This window comes from Ctenopharyngodon idella, chromosome 15, assembly GCF_019924925.1.
Source record: "Ctenopharyngodon idella isolate HZGC_01 chromosome 15, HZGC01, whole genome shotgun sequence".
Lineage (NCBI taxonomy): Eukaryota > Metazoa > Chordata > Actinopteri > Cypriniformes > Xenocyprididae > Ctenopharyngodon > Ctenopharyngodon idella.
Window position 1 is genome coordinate 15,040,192 of NC_067234.1, and position 17,758 is coordinate 15,057,949.

The window sequence follows — 17,758 nt, forward strand, 5'->3', positions numbered from 1 at the left end:
TTACGTCAGCGTCCTGTCAGATTTATTTTTTTCTGAGGCAGTGCTTTCAACATTCTTGCACATTGTCGACATGCATTAACCTGCTGTGATATTTATTTTTCCAGTCAATCTGATTTGCTTTGTGCTGCATCATATGTTTGCAGCAGAAAGCTGACCAGCAACAGGTGACATTTATGCTATCTCTGTTCAGCAGAGTAAACCAAACAACATGAATCTTTTTAGGTCAAAATAAGCATACAGATAATCAAATCTGCAATATGTTTCTTTTTTCTGTCTTGTTTTCTTCATTTTGAATAGAATAAAGATAACAGTAAAACTAACATAAGCTGAACAGATTTGTATATAATGCTGTGTTTATTTGCTCACAGACCGTGAAAGGAAAAATATGGAAAAATATTTTACTTTATCAGGTTTATTGCCTTAGAAACCATATTCCGCAAGGTAATAATCTATTTAACGACAAGTTAATTACAAACACCCTCCTACATATTTAAATAGACACTGGTGCACAGTTAGTACATGGATAATGGAATATGAATACAAAGGGCCATGTAGTTTGTTTCTGAATGCATCTCCTTTTTTAATCACTGTTTGAGTTAGATGTAGGACAGTTTTACAAAAGATTTGTTAAAAATGCTAAGTAACCTAGATGATATTTACTAAAATAATTAATTAATTGATTGCGAAGATAGCACGTAATAAAATGTAGTGTACAACAACTATTCGAACTATAGCAATAGTATTTATATAGCAAGAAATATACAGTATATACTCTACAGTATGCAGTACGTAATGTAATATTCAGTTTCGAACATAGTTTTTATGTGGAGCTGTGGGGAAAAGAGAGTTTGCTGCTCTTGATTGTGCATTGAATGATATCTAGACATACTGATAAGCGTATACTGTATATAAGCAATATCTCACGAGTAGCCGTGCGATATGGCTGTATATCAGCACGGCTGTGATTCGGCCGTAGACCGAGTGCCGAAGGTAATCACAGCGTGCTGATATACAGCCATACCGCACAGCTACGAGTGTGATATTGCGTTTATACAATGGTTCGAGGGCACAAGTGAGCAAATTCACAAGAACTAGTAATGAAGGAACATTGAGTCGCTTTATTGAAGCGTATTGTATTATGTAGAGTAGAGTATTGTGGTATTATGAGAGAGAGATCGACTAAACGAGTGTATTACATTATATCATTCATTCTTCAGGTCGATGTCCATAATATTATATCCATTATAAAAAACTGTTTGAATGTCTGCTGAGGAAAGCAATATCTTTGTCCCATGACAGCGCTAAAACAACTTCCTTGTTTACAACCAGTCGCTTCAAATTTGCCACTGACTCACACATAAAGATAGTTTTTGCCACCGTCTAATGGCATAATAATGTAACTTTCACTGAAATCCATGTCACGATCACTAACAGACCTTTTCTCAATACCAAATATGGCATATTCTTTATATAAAAATATTATTTATTTAACAATAATTTTATTTTTTAAATTAACAATAATAGCCATGATAAAAGATAATAGGAAATAAACACAAGCAAACAATTCAGTAAAACATACAAAAGCAGTGCTCTAGTACAGGATTTAAGTTAAATATAGCCAAAATATCAAGTTATGAAACATAATTTTCCTCTTAACACAAATCGATTTGCTCTGGAACAAGTCCGGTTGATATACACCAAAATAATTATATTTCATGTTTAACCACTATCTGCATAAGAGCCAGCGGCAAATTCCCGAAGGTCTGGCTGAAATAAAGCTGTTCTCAGCGAGTGTAATGGACGTAGGCCGGTGCATGCAAACCTCACTCCCCTGATCTCAAGAGGCGCTCTCACGACTGACACTAGGGACTGCGGTCTTTAGCCTCCTTGTTAGAGCACCCGACTTCTATGCCGGCGGACCCGAGTTCGAGTCCTGGGTTCAAGTCCTGCTTAGAGCTGTGCATGCAAACCTCACTCCTCTGATCTCAAGAGGCGCTCTCACGACTGACACTAGGGACTGCGGTCTTTAGCCTCCTTGTTAGAGCACCCGACTTCTATGCCGGCGGACCCGAGTTCGAGTCCTGGGTTCAAGTCCTGCTTAGAGCTGTGCATGCAAACCTCACTCCTCTGATCTCAAGAGGCGCTCTCACAACTGACACTAGGGACTGCGGTCTTTAGCCTCCTTGTTAGAGCACCCGACTCCCATGCCGGCGGACCCAGGTTCGAGTCCTGGGTTCAAGTCCCGCTTAGAGCTGCCCATGCAAACCTCACTCCTCTGATCTCAAGAGGCGCTCTCGCGACTGACACTAGGGACTGCGGTCTTTAGCCTCCTTGTTAGAGCACCCGACTCCCATGCTGGCGGACCCAGGTTCGAGTCCTGGGTTCAAGTCCCGCTTATAGCTGCGCATGCAAACCTCACTCCTCTGATCTCAAGAGGCGCTCTCGCGACTGACACTAGGGACTGCGGTCTTTAGCCTCCTTGTTAGAGCACCCGACTCCCATGCCGGCGGACCTGGGTTCGAGTCCTGGGTTCAAGTCCCGCTTATAGCTGCGCATGCAAACCTCACTCCTCTGATCTCAAGAGGCGCTCTCGCGACTGACACTAGGGACTGCGGTCTTTAGCCTCCTTGTTAGAGCACCCGACTCCCATGCCGGCGGACCTGGGTTCGAGTCCCGGGTTCGACCGCTTAGAGCAGGTGGTTCGAACAGGAGGGGTTACATGGGTACATGAGTGCTGAATGGCTGCTGACAGCCTGGAGCTCACATCTGTGAAGCGTCTAAACAAACTGTAAAATAGGTGCAATGTTTATATATGAGTCACATATTTGACGTCTAAATAACTACATTCTTGCCTAAAAAAAACTACATTCTGTGATACAACAACAGTAGTATTTGTAAAAATGATGGAGGATTTGCTCAACCACCATGACAGACACCGCAAGCGGAGTGATACAAACATTGAAACGGTTCCAGTGTTGATACTGAGAGAATATCGCATGACTGAAAAAGGCTGTCAGATAATCAGATTTGAGGCCAAAACAAACTGTTGTATAAAAATATATATGTTATCTGGTCATATGACAAACAATAAACAGTGCTTTTCATGCGAGTGTTGTCAAGCACATAAGGAAGCTGGTTTTGTAAAAAATGCCTTGTTATCCTTGTCTGCTCACTGCACGTTAATGCAGTTAGCACACGTCTGGAGCAGGTCACATCTGGATGACATCATCACCTGGGATGTGCTGCAGGTGTTGGGCTGCAGGCCTTTGATTTGACAGCACACGAAACAACCTCATGAATGATAATTCAGCTGGGGGATTCCCACATCGCCCCTACTTCATCTTCATGATTATTTCATGTCACCAAGCTCATTTATTATTCATCGTGCTCCCACGACTTTGGATAAGATTTAATCACTGCATAAAAAGATTCTTCTCCTTTTCATGCTAGGAATAGTAAATCCTTTAATAAGCGCATGGAATAATATGATTTACATAGATGTACTGTTTTAAGAAGTGTTAAATATACATTGTGATATTTTCATGTGTTTTGTGATAATTCGCTAATTAGTTAATTTTCTCACCTTCACCAATATGTCTCACTTTGTTAGGCACCTTTTAGAGGTGAATATTGTTTCATTTAAACCATCTGAGTCTCTTTTTAATTGATCTCTTTATCTTTTTTTTTTCTTTTTTTTTTACCTCCCTAGAGCACCTTTAAATTTAAATCGGAGAGTGATATCCATCTGGCTGACCACCATAAACAAGTGTTGTACGATGGAAAGTTAGCAAACAGCATCTCCTTCACTTACAACGCCAAAGCCACAGATGCTCAGCTCTGCCTGGAGTCCTCGCCCAGAGAAAACCCGTCCATATTTGTGCATTCGCCTCACGCTCTAATGCTTCAGGTACAGTAAATGTCTGCTTAACACTTTATGACTGCTTTCTACTCTCTTAATCCTTAATAAACTGCATAATGGTTAGTAATGTCAGTAAATGTTAATCAGATACTGCGTTGTTTAGCTAACACCATGAGATAATGTCAGTGTTTGCCATTCAGTGTTAATTGTTTGGAGGAACATATTTTCGCAGAGATTAGTCAGTGGTTAATGTGAGTCGTACTTTCAACAATGGCAAAAAAAAGTTATTCACTGAATACATCGATCTCTACTTTTTAATCCATGTGATTTTTTTTTTCCCCCTTCTGTTTCTATAAGGATGTTAAGGCCATCGTTACGCACTCCATTCATAGTGCCATTCACTCCATTGGCGGCATCCAGGTGCTGTTTCCTCTCTTTGCACAGCTGGATTTCCATCAGCACAATGAAAGCCAGGTGGAAACCACAGTGTGGTAAGTAATATTATGTCTACCAAAAGTTTGGGGTCAGTAAGATTTTTTTTTTTTTTTTTTTTTTTTAATGAAATTATTTTATTTAGCAAGAATGCCTTACATTGATCAAAAGTGACAGTAAAGACATTTATAATGCTACAAAATAGTTCTATTTCAAATAATTGCTGTTCTTTCTTCTGTTCTATTCATCAAAGAATCCTGAAGAAAATGTATAGTTTCCACAAAAATATTGAATAGCACCACTGTAAATGTTTTCAACTTTCATTCTTTCCATTAATATTTGGTTGACAAGTCTTTCAGCAGCGGTTACCAAATATAGTTGTGTAATGAGATGTTTTGGTGCAGTTCAACTCTTCTGGCCTTCCTGATGGAGCTTCTCAAGAGCTCAGTGGCAATGCAAGAGCAGATGCTTGGTGGGAAGGGTTTCTTGGTGATTGGGTACCTCCTGGAAAAGGTAATGTGACTGTTTTCTTTTGTTTTTTCATTTCCCAACATATAATTTAGATTGGTTAAAGCTGAAGTCTGTGATTTTTGTACCAAAACGGAATTGCAAAAATAACTGTTTTCCCAATTCATTGTTCAGACAAAACGGTAGTTCCACGGCTAAGAGCATTGGTTAGACTCTTTGGGGAAATAAGCATACAAAAGTCTTATAGTTGCACATTAATCTGGATAGGAGAAGGTGTTTTAATACTGGTTAGTAAACACGCTAATTTCAAATACTTGTTTCTCCAAAAAACAATGCTACAGTCAGTCATTCTACTTTGAAAATTCCGGGTCGGAATGTCTGTTTTTGTTTTGGTCAGTGTGACCCCGCCCACTGCCAATTTACCCAATAGTATTTCGACATTCTGGGTTGCCAGTTGGCGGAAAACACAACGTATTGTAGCCATGGAAGCCACCGAAACGAACTAGTTCAGAGATCGCAGATTTTTAATTTGCAAACAATAAAAATACACTAGCTGATCAGCTTACAGTGTAAGGCTCATTGCTTTACATTGTCATTTGCGCTCGATCCTCCAATCTGGCAACCCGCGTGAGCGTCGAGTCTGTACTGCACTCCCCATTTCACCTGCTAGCTGTCAATAATACATACTTAATAATAATAATAATTCCTTACATTTATATAGCTCTTTGCTGGGTACTCAAAGCGCTTTACCTACAGAACTCAGTGCTTCACCTTTAAACTACAAAACTCCAAGGAATTTTGATGTGTAATTGACAAATTGTGCTTTTTCTCAATGCATAAAGCTCTCAGTGAATTTCTCCTTTCTTTAAATGGTTATAAAAGTATTAAGATTTGTTCTTTCAGAAGGAATTGTCATGACCTCAATTGACTCAAGATTTTGTAAGTACGAGCTGAATAAAAAAACACGCACACAGTTCACTTGCTAGGACGGAGGAGAAACGGCACATTATGGTTGATGAATGACAAATGCGCATTTCAGCATTTCCTCGGCGAATGCCAGTTCAATGGCGCTATTGTATTCTTCCCTGTCCGTGCATTTATTGCGATGACACAAATTATCCCAGTGTCATTATTCTTTTTTCCTCTCGCTATCTTTACTTATTCATAGCTGTCCTTATTTCATAGTCCCAATGTACCCTTGGCTCCATCTAAAGTTGGCACTTGAGTAAAAGCCTCACTTCGTCATTTAACAGCAGCAGCTGTAAATCTGAGCTAGACGGCACCTGAGTGATCCCACTGCCTGACGTCCCATTCACACGTAGCCAGCCATCTGTTTGTGTCTCGTTTATACTCGCTCCTGTCTCACACCACACACCTGTCTGGACCTCCGGTGCCAGCTGAGACTAATAACACCGAAAGTCTCTACAAAGTTAATGTCCTTGTTTAGCTACAAAGTCATACTATGGCTTCAGGATTAAGATATTGGTTTGTTCATTTATTTTATAAGGAAACTGACAATCAGAGGTTGGTTTGGTAATCTAACACAAATCTCTCAATTGTTTCTCAGTCATCACGGGTGCACATCACCAGGGCCGTTCTGGAGCAGTTCCTGTCTTTTGCCAAATACCTGGACGGCCTTACCCACGGTGCACCTCTCCTCAAACAACTCTGTGACCATATCCTGTTTAATGCGGCTATTTGGATCCACATACCCGCAAAGGTGAGCAAGGTCATGTCTTTTCCAGAAGATACTGCAGTTAGGAGCATCTGAGTACACTGTGATGGGCACTGGTGTCATGGAGACTGTAGTGACCTGGTCAGATGAGCGCACGGTGATATTTGCTGAAGTAACCATAAGGCAGAGAGTTATCTCTCAAGTGTTCACATCATAACAACAAATTCAAGTTAAGTTGGACTGTGTCTGAAACATTTTTCTTTTCAGCTGAAATCAAAGATTTCTCTTAATTTTTTGAACCCTTCTCCTCCACTGGTATTAATACAATTTCATCAATTTCTAATGCATAAAATCAAGACCCATCCTATTGTTTTTTTTTTTATTTATATATTTTTTTCAATACCTTCTTATTGAATACATTTAAATGACTTTAATATCCATCTCTCTTGATAATGAGTTGCATATCATCTAAAAAGCAGATGACACTTCAAAAAAAGCTCTATATTGAAATTGCTCACTACTCCTAAACTGCTGCTTTTCTTTTTCATTAGATTTTTTCTTTTATCAGTAACAACTTCACAGTCTGCCACCTCATTCACCTTGTCACCTGCCAAAATGTCACAGCCATGAAGAAAAGTGATATTTTACAATTCAGTGTTTGTATTGTCACAGATGGTTGGTAAATTTAGAGTGAAGTTCAAGCTTAAAAATTAAAATGTGACCCTGCTTTGTTATGACCCATGAAGGAGAGGATGAGGCGTTTCTAAAAGAGGCAAGACTCTGTGCTGCTAATATGTATTGCTCACTTCAGTTTCTGCACTGCTGCTGACTGTCATGAATAAATAAAGGAGATATGAAAACACAAACAGGATCAAAACAAAGACCTTTGGTCACTGGAAGCTTGCCATGACTCCAAAAGGAGAGAGATAGTGGGAGTTCTCTCTCTCTCTCGCTCTCTAAAGAGATAATAAGTGGGGAAGGAAGGATGGCTAGAAGAAAGAAAGAAAGAAAGAAAGAAAGAAAGAAAAAGAAAGAAACACTAAAAAAACATTTTTTCTTTTGTCAAATCAACTTAGATAATTAATGTAGTTCAGATAACATAATATTTTGAGTTTCTGTTGATTAAATCAATCACCTTCATTGTATTAACAACAATTCTTTTTTAGACAAGGAAGGAAGGGGTGGAGGAAGAAGGAAGGAAGGGGTGAAGGAAGGGAGGAAGGAAGAAGGAAGTGAACAAGAAAATAGAAGGAAGAAAGAAAGGAGAAAAATGAATAATGAATAATGAAAGGAAGAAAAAAGAAAGGAATGGAAAAAGAGAAGGTAAGAAGGAAGAAAATCCAGAAAATGGAAAAACAGAATGATAAAAGAAAGTAATGGAATGTAAGAAAAAAGTTAAACTAAACAGAAAAAAATGGGAAAAGAAAGAAAAAGGAAAGTAAGGAAAGAAAGAAAGAAAGAAAAAGAAAGAAAAAGAAAGAAAGTGGGTGGAGGAAGAAGTGAACAAAAATGTAAAAAAAAAAAAAAAATAGAAGCAAAAAAGAAAGGAGAAAAATGGATAGATGAACGATGGAAGGAAGGAAAAAGAATGGAAAAGGGAAGGTAGGAAGGAAGAAAATGCAGAAAATGAAAAAAATAAAACAATGATAAAAGAAAGGAAGTAATGGAAGGTAAGAAAAAAGTTAAACCAAACAGATAAAAGAAAGGGGAAAAGAAAGAAAAAGGGAAGAAGTAAAAAAAGAAATAAAAAAAGAAGAAAAATCAGCTAGAGAGAGGGTGAAGGAAAAAGGAAGTGAGCAAAAAAACTAAAAGCAAGAAAGAAAGGAGAAAATGGATGGATGAATGATGGAAGTAAGAAAAAGGAGAATAGAAAAAGGGAAGGTAGGAAGGAAGAAAATACAGAAAGTAAAAAAAAAACAGAATGACAAGAAAGTAATAGAAGGTAAGAAAATAGTTAAACCAAACAGATAAAATAAAGATGAAAAAAAAAAAAAGAAAAAAAAAAAAGAAAATGCTAGATGCTAAAGAAAAATAGAAGGAAAGAAGGAAGAGAAAAAGAGATTAAAACAAAATAGGAAGGAGAAAAGTAAACATGGCTAGATCGATTAATAGGAAAAGAAAACAGACTGAAGGACTGAGAAAAGTGTAAAGAAGTAAAACAGCAGGATTCATAAAACGGAAAGAGAGGAAGTGAAAGAAAGAGACAGAAAATTCAAGATGGAGAGAGTCAGAGAGAGAGTGAGGAGGGAGTTCAGGATAATGATCGGAGCTGAAGTTCAGCCTCTCAGAAGCAGCAGCAGCGTTTTCTCCTCAGGCCAGAAGAGTTCATGTACTTGCATCATGTTTTTTTATCCTCCCTCCGCTCCTTCCCATCATCCCTGCCCGGCCTCGCTGGAGAGCCCAGTCTGCCTGCATGAGTGGCCTTTAATTGGATGAGTTATGTACTTTCATCAGCGTTTTTTGTCCTCCAAGGTTCTTCTGCAGCACCATCACTAGTCAGGCCTGACCTACTGCTCACAAACGAACCACAGTACCTTTTGACATTGGGCTCAGAAATATTCACCGTATCTGCTGTTTTGCTGCAGTTAGCCATGCCAGAGGTGTAGCTCCCATGGAAATCCAACGAGAACAGAATTTTAATGAGGGAACTTGGGATGCAGTTTAGAAACAACAGAAGGATGATGAAAAGTAATCAGAGTTTTGTATTCTTACCAAAGGCAGCTGTAACTTTTTGTAACCGCGTATCTGTGTTTGTGTTGTTCAGGTGCAGCTCTCGCTGTACACATACCTTTCGGCGGAGTTCATTGGCACGGCAACCATCTACAACACCATCCGTCGAGTGGGGACCGTGCTGCAGATTATGCACATACTGAAGTACTATTACTGGGCTGTGAACCCTGCGCACACCAGCGGCATCACACCCAAAGGCCTGGGTCTGTACACATACACACACTTACACATTGCACAGTTTTTAATGTTGTCGTATCGCTGTTCTTCTCACACTACACGAGGGGTCTGGGGTACCATTTAGCTGCTGTTGTGTGCACATTACATGACAGATCGGTGACATATTACACAACAATTCATTTTGAAGAACCACCAACAGCTCTGTCTGGTCTACAAACTGCGTTTCACAACCAAACACACGCGCGAAGTGATATATGAAATAAGACGGGAGTTCTTGTGCGAGACTGGATTTATTCCTGTTAAAATCGGTAGCCAGCAAGAAGCTTGCGATCCAAGTTGTCTGTGCGCTGATTTGCTGTGAAAAAGAAAAAAGAGAATATGAAAGAGAGAATGGTTGCTTGCTGATGTTTTGTCTTTGACTCCTGCCCCTGAACTTTCCCTCGCCCTGCATCTTGCGCTCTCATTGGCTGTAGGTCATCGGCGATGTAATTTCCAGTCAAAACACATTCCACACCAGTGGAGTAAAGTATTTGAGTAAATGTAGTTACTGTACTTAAAGGGTTAGTTCACCCAAAAATGAAAATTCTGTCATTAATTACTCACTTTCATGTTGTTTCACACCTGTGAGACTTTCACTTTCACTTCATTTTCAGAACACAACTTAAGATATTTTTGATAAAATCCAATGAGGCCTCCATTGACAGCAAGTTAATTTACACTTTCAGATGCCCAGAAAGCTACTAAAGACATATTTAAAACAGTTAATGTGACTACAGTGGTTCAACCTTAATGTTATGAAGCGACGAGAATACTTTTTGTGCGCCAAAAAAACTAAATAACGACTTTATACAACAATATCTAGTGTTGGGTGATTTCAAAACCCTGCTTCATGAAGCTTCGAAGCTTTACAAAACTTTTGTTTTGAAGTGTTTCGAAATTTCAGTAGTTCATGTGACTTTGGCAGTTTGATACACTGATTTGAATCACTGATTCGAAACAAAAGATTCGTAAAGCTTCGAAGCTTAATGAAGCAGTGTTTTGAAATCGCCCATCACTAGATATCGTTGAATAAAGTTGTTATTTTGTTTTTTTGCCGCACAAAAAGTATTCTCGTCACTTCATAACATTAAGGTTGAACCACTGTAGTCACATGAACTGTTTTAAATACGTCTTTAGTAGCTTTCTGGGCATCTGAAAGTGTTAATTATCTTGCTGTCAATGGAGGCCTCACTGAGCCATCGGATTTTATCAAAAATATCTTAATTTGTGTTCTGAAGATGAACGAAGGTCTTACAGGTGTGGAACAACATGAGGGAGAGTAATTAACGAAATAATTTTCATTTTTGGGTGAACTAACCCTTTAAGTATCTTTTTGGCTACTTTGTAGTTGTACTGAGTATCAAAGATATTGGCAACTTTTACTCTCTACTTGACTACATTTTTGAACGAATAAATGTACTTTTTACTCCAATACATTTGTGATGAGCAATGCAGTTACACATTACATTTTGCATGGCACCTAACTTTTTCTGCAGCAGTTTGTTTCTGCTATAAAGAAGCGATACTGCCATCTACAGGGCATTAAAGGTACAGTAATATATCTTGTGCATTTTACTCACCCAAACTTGTCAACAAAGTTACTTTACGTGAATGCGAGTGCATTAGCAGGTAGTGGCTGAATCGCGGGTGTTTGATTTATTAGATGAGGACATGACTGCAGCCGGTGATGAGGCCGAAACCAGTACATCCAGTGCAAGAAGGCTTTGACTAGTTAATTTTACTTAACATTATTTGATTTATCCGCTATATTGAAGATACCTTTTTGAAGGATAATGGCCTTTTTGTGCACTTGAGCTTAACTGAGACTTGAGAGTTTGTAGATGTTCAAGAGCATGTTGTGTCGACCTTGATTTATTGCAGTTTTGAGGTGTTCAGTTTTATTTTGACTTTAGAAAATCAGCAACAAATCAATTGTTTCTTTTTCACCGGCATGTCTCTTAGGCGTTGAGAACCACAGCCTACATTCAGTATGAGTAAAATCCTTCAGTACTGTTAAAATCAGATACTCTAAGACTTTTACTCAAGTGATATTGGAATTGGTGACTTGTAACTTGTAATGGAGTCATTTTCACTGTAAGGTATCTGTACTTTTACTATGGTTTTCAGGTACTCTTTACACCTCCGTTCCACATTGCATGACTCGGAGTCGCAGACGCGCCCAGATATTAAGCATTCAAAATATTTCATGACCATCTGCGCTTCTCTTTTATTTCATATAGGTATTTCACAATTTTATTTTTATTTATTTTTAAAAATTTGCCATTTCAACCTGTGACCAAAATTGTTGCACGAAAAAATGGTCAAACATATATTTTACTTCCATACACTTATTTTTACTTGCAAGCATAATTTGATTGTATTATTATTATTACATTGTATTATTATTATTTGTAATTTTTTTTAGTACTAAAGTAATATTTATTGCTTGAAAATAAGTAAATTAAATAAATCAGGGTTTTAGACTATACATTTTGCTAACAGAGCAAAAATTTTTTATGAAATCAAGATAAAATAAAGAACCCTATAGTAGGGACACCAGCACCAAATTCACCCTGGTCTAATAAACAGTCTGCAGTTTCTGAGAGTGAATTTTAATGTAGCTCAACACTGTCACCTGCATTCTATCTCACTTTGTCTAAAAGTGTCTGTATGGCTGCTGTCACCTCCTGATGAGGAGCAGTATTTTTGAATAAACCTAGCTTTGTGTCTACCCATACTTTCTCTGAAATTTGGAACAATTTCTCTTTCCCACCCTTTCAAATATGTTTTAAACACTCTCTATAGAGGTAGCAAAAAACACAGCGGAGTAATAACCCACATTGTGAAACACTAGAACTAGCCGTCTGAATTTGACATGGCTCAACCTGGGCAGCTCCCAACTAGCCTTTCATGGTTACAAATATGCTTTTCTTTTCATCTTTTACCCCCCTTTACAGTCTTTTTAAATAGATCATGACTTTTAACTGTACCATAGCACTTTCTTTCTACTCTTTCCTGTCTAACTGTCTAACACAATTTCAGGTACAGACTCTTTCTTTTTCCTTTCCTCTATTCTGTTTTGTCTCCCTTTTTCTCATGCCAGAGCTCGCTTCCACTGTCCTCTCTGCAAAGATTTCCCGCTGAATTTGAAAGCACCTACAGCTAGAATCTTTTAGAGTCTCATGTCCTCTGAATAATTCACGAATATTCTTTGAATGAATCAGTCATTTTGAGGTCAGGGGGTATGTTCTATGCTCTCGACTATTTTAGAACAATTTTGTTGTTTGTTAAAACACAGAGAAGCAAAAATTGCCTTGTGAGAGTGTTTTACATTGATAAATTGACTGTACTATATATATAGGAATTTGTGTTAGAGAGCATGATGCTGTTCAGTGTCTTGACAGACAGATTAGAGGGATTTCAGAAACACAGTGTGCTAGCACTGAGAAATATTATTGTGCTCAATTATTCCTTTTTATTCTGCTCCTGAAAGGTCATGCAATCTTTTGGTTTCTGGGCAGAGTATGAATTTGCATTAAACAAAGAGTAAAGAGTTTATATATTAGTGGTTAGCACAAATGATTTTATATCGTCAGCATACATAGCTACTTTTAAACATTCAGTGTTCATTTTTTTCCACCGCTTGAAAGTTTTGTCTTTTGACCAAAATATCCTTTAAATTTAGTCAATTGTTTCATTATTTTTGTTGTGACTAAACTGCATCTCATTTTAGTTGACAATTACATTTTAGTTGCAAAATTACACTTTATATATACTTTATATATAATTTTGATGTTAATAATAATAATTTTGATGACGTTTTCATGCACTGTTACAAAAACACTGTACTCACAATGTGACTTAGATTTTCTGACATTCTAAAGTAATTTACAGTATATACAGCATACAGTGTATATATTTGATTAATCTCATATACACTGATGGGCCAAAACATTATGACCAGTCACAGGTGAAGTGAATATCGTTGATCGTCTCCTAACAAGGCCACATATTAAGGTCTGGGTAGATTACATGGTAAGCAAACAATCTCATAATCTACATGTTGGATGCAGGAAATATTTTAAATTGTTATGGCAAGGCGACTGTGTCAGAGTATCTCTGAAGTGGGGTTACTGCTTGTCAGCAGTGGTGAGAATTTGGTCCGAAGAGGGACAAAACCACAAACTGGCAACAGTGTGTTGGGCGCCCAAGGCTCATCGATGCACGAGGGCAACAAAGGCTATCCCATCTGGTCCAAGCCAACAGAAGGTCTACTGTGGCTCAAGTCACACAAAATTTTAATGATGGTTATGGGAGGAATGTGTCACAACCAGTGTTGGGGAAAGTTACTTTTAAAAGTAATGCATTACAATTGCGTTACTAATGCGTTACTAATGCGTTACATTACTTTTGTGTTACTTTTTCGTTACTTTTTGGGCTTGGTTGTTTGTTTGTTTGTTTTTATAACAACAAAAAAGTTCTATTTTTTGCCAAATGTAAAGGCCCTTTCACACTAATAGTGAAATGAACAAGCCTCAGGCTGAAGGAAATGCAAATTCATGCCTGTACAGTAGAGGGCGCAGTTCAAACAAACAAGCCTTTCAGCTGTGCTGCCATTCTAGAATACAGAAGAATATGATGTAGGACAAGTAAATGAGTAAATGCTCACATTTAGTCTAGAACTAGTCTAGAATTACCATCATGTTTACACATTGCAAACAACTCCTCTTCACTTACTCCCGATTTCTTTCAACTTGGCGACAGGAGAGCTGTCAGTCAATAAATGGGAAAACAAAGTAACTTGCATTACTTATTTGAAAAGGTAACGCAAATATTTTGTCTTAAATTTAAAAGTAATGCGTTACTTTACTAGTTACTTGAAAAAAGTAATCTGATTACATAACTTGCGTTACTTGTAGTGAATTACCCCCAACACTGGTCACAACATACTCTGCTGCGTATGGGGCTGTGTAGCCACAGACCAATCAGAGCACCTATAATGACACTGTCAAAAGTGCCTACAATGTGCACATGGAGCAGTGGAAGAAGTTCGTCTGGTCTAATGAGTTTCGTTTTCTTTTACATCACATGGGTGGCCATAGATGTGTGCCATTCACCTAAGGAGGTGATGGCACCAGGATGCACTGTGGGACGACGACAAGCTGGTGGCAGGAGTGTGATGCTCTGAACAATGTTCTCCTGGGATTTCCCAGCAATTCATGTGGACGTAAATTTGACACATACCACCTTCATGACAGTGATGTTCCCTGGTGGAAGTGGCCTCTTTCAGCAGGATAATGCACCCTGCCACACTGCACACATTGTTCAAGAATGATTTGAGGAAGATGATGAAGAGTTCAAGGTGTTGCCCTGGCCTCCAAATTTGCCAGATTTCAATTGAGCCTCTGTGGGATGTGCTGGACCAACAAGTTCAATTCACCTCGTAAACCTACAGGACTTGAAGGATCTGCTGCTAACGTCTTGGTGCCAGATACCACAGCACATCTTCAGGGGTCTTGGCACTGTTTTGGCAACACGCAGAGGACCAACAGCATATTAGGCAGGTGGTCATAATGTTTTGGCTCATAGGTGTATATCTATAGGATACATTTAGGTTAGTTGGTTAAATTGTTAATTTAACCTTCTCCCTTTAAATACTTTGGTTAATTCAGGAACAGTGTATGCAGTTTTATATTATTATATTATAGAATTAAATCGAATTTAATAGTATTAAAAGAGCAGTTTCGTGTCTGTCCTTGTATTGCTGAACTGGTCGAGGTTAATATGAGATTTATAAAGTAATTAGTAATGCTGTACTTTTTATAGTAATTAGAACAATAATCTAATTAAACTGCTGAAGACGTAATTAATAGCTAGTGATTCATTATTTTTTAGAGTAACTTAGCCTAGTGGTTTGGATTACTGATTTTGCTGAAGCTTTTTTTTGTGTTGTTGACCCATGAGCCTTGTTTCGTTTACACACAAAAACAGATTCAGATCGCTGCGGTTGGCTGGTGCGGGGGTGGAGTGTGAGTGGAGATGGCGGGTGAGCATGGGTCGCGCCAAATATGCTGTGTTTTGTTTTGAAATAAGTGCCCAATCTCACTTTTTTATTTCTATTGTTCAGTGGCAATGCTGTTTTTGAGACAGCCAGGCACTGGAAAGACCCTTACAGCAATTAAAATTGTCTCATGCTGTCTATGGATGTGGAAGCCAAGTGGTATATCACTCTTCCAGACAGAGAGTTAATAATGTTATGTGAATATTTTTTTTAAAAGTTCATGTGCCAGAATCATTCTTTTGTTTTTACCCTGAAAAGAACGTTCTGAGTAAGTTAATACAAATGAACCTCTGTCAACATCTGTGGCAGTATATATCAGAAGTTTGGGGTTTCTTACAGTGTGCTCACTAAGGCTGCATTTATTCAATCAAAAATACATTCAAAACAGTAATATTGTGAAATGTTATCAAAATTTAAAACACCTGTTCTCTATTTTAATACATTTTAATATGTCATTTATTCTTGTGAAGGCAAAGCTGAATTGTCAGCATCATTACTCCAGTCTTCAGTGTCACATGATCCTTCAGAAATCACTCTAATATGCTAATCTTGCTGCTCAAGAAACATTATTATTATTATCAACATTGAACAGTTGTGCTGTTTGTTCATTTGTTTTTGGAAATGGTAAATTTGTAAGGATTCTTTGATCAAATGAAACTGTGAAAGAAAAGAACAGTTTATTTAAAATAGAAATTTAACATTATAACAATGTAAATGTCTGTAATATCACTTCTGATCATATCTATCTATCTATATATATATATATATATATATATATATATATATATATATATATATATATATATATCTGTATTGCAAGGATGCACTAAATTGTTCGGAAGTGAATACATAGAATAAAAAAATATATATTTTTGAAAATGAATCTCTATTTTCTTATGTATATTTACATACATCTTTGCATTCAGTCTAGAATATTACTTTAAATCATGGATAGATCTTTGGAGAAACTCAGTATCAGTATTTGTGATATCGGATTTGCTGTGACTTGGATAATTAAGTACTTTTTCTTCAGGCTCACGTAAAACAGCACAGATGTGATAAAAACCAAATGAATATCTGAAGAACGTAACACACTGTACACACATACACCCATAAGTGTAGAAGATGGAGTATTCTTATCTTGAAAAGCAGCTGGTGCTGCGATTACTATACCATCATGAACCTCAAACCTCTGCGACACAAAGAAACACTCAAATACGTTTCACAGTCACACCAGGTGAAGAGGGGCTCTCCTAAAGTATGTAAAAGAATTTGTCTCTGACTTGCCAAGTAGGTAATTCTCTGTGGCGGTCTGCATTGATTTATTCTTCATTTGTCAAACGCTGCAGTCCTTTTTGTCTTTTTCCACAAAGGGTTGGGTTATAGAGAAAGCAGTATAACATAATGAAGTGTTCAATTACTGCAACAAAGACTTCTGTTTTACACTGGAGCAACATCAGCTAACCGCAAACCTTTCTCTCACGCACACACACTCTCTCTATCTCTCTAAAAGCAAGCAAGACTTCACAAATTAAAGTCATGCATCACTCCTGCTCATTGTTTTCAATAGCACAGACAGTCTTTCCTCACCAGTGTCTTGAGAGACATAGAAAGACTCCCTCAAGAAACATCAAGCACACAAGCGAAAAGTCCTGTTGTGCATAACTTTAGTTCTTGCATTTAAATTGGCAGTAAGAAACCTCAGTACTCAAACCAGTGATAGAGCAGTGATAGATGTCTGTGATATTAGAGTGGATCTGTTGTTGTTCAGGTAGCTAGTTATAAACATGTTGACATATTGACTAACTAGCTGTGCAAGATTCTCTTCAAAATGCAATCCCAGCTAACTAAAATATGTTCTAAGAACTTTTTGCTAATGTTCCCATTAAGTTATGAAAATGTTATTTGTGAATGTTCTCTGAATGTTCATGTTTTCTTAGTATCCAAGCATTAAAGGGAACCCCTGGTGTTAAGACTTGTATGGCTTAATATAACGTAAATGATGTCTCTTACTGAAATATGTAGTAGAAAACCCATGAAAGATTTACGTTATTTAAAAAATCCATGACATATTTGGACAATGGGCGGCGGCATTTTGTTTGCGTTCTATGTCGATGACGTCAAATGGTTGCTCTCGGTGAGCTACTGACACTGTCCTATTGCTATTTTTAACGCAACACAACTCAGAATATAACATACGATGCCACATTGTGCAGCTTTTGGTTGTAATTTTCAGTCGATGAGCCACAAGAGAAGCGATGTAAGTCTTTACTGCTTTGCTAGCGATAAGAGGAGAAAAGAATAGGAAGTTGTGCAG

General features: G+C 37.8%; 1 protein-coding gene across 6 annotated transcripts in view; it reads left to right on the forward strand.

The window, feature by feature from the left end:
• The window catches only part of nbeab (neurobeachin b), a 339,752-nt gene that overhangs the window by 96,542 nt on the left and 225,452 nt on the right, over positions 1–17,758 (forward strand). For all 6 annotated transcript variants that reach the window (XM_051862246.1, XM_051862248.1, XM_051862249.1 and 3 more), the window contains exons 9-13: positions 3,710–3,907; positions 4,217–4,350; positions 4,696–4,804; positions 6,327–6,479; positions 9,199–9,367. In XM_051862246.1, coding sequence (XP_051718206.1) covers positions 3,710–3,907; positions 4,217–4,350; positions 4,696–4,804; positions 6,327–6,479; positions 9,199–9,367 — 763 coding nt within the window. The remainder of the gene's footprint in view (positions 1–3,709; positions 3,908–4,216; positions 4,351–4,695; positions 4,805–6,326; positions 6,480–9,198; positions 9,368–17,758) is intronic.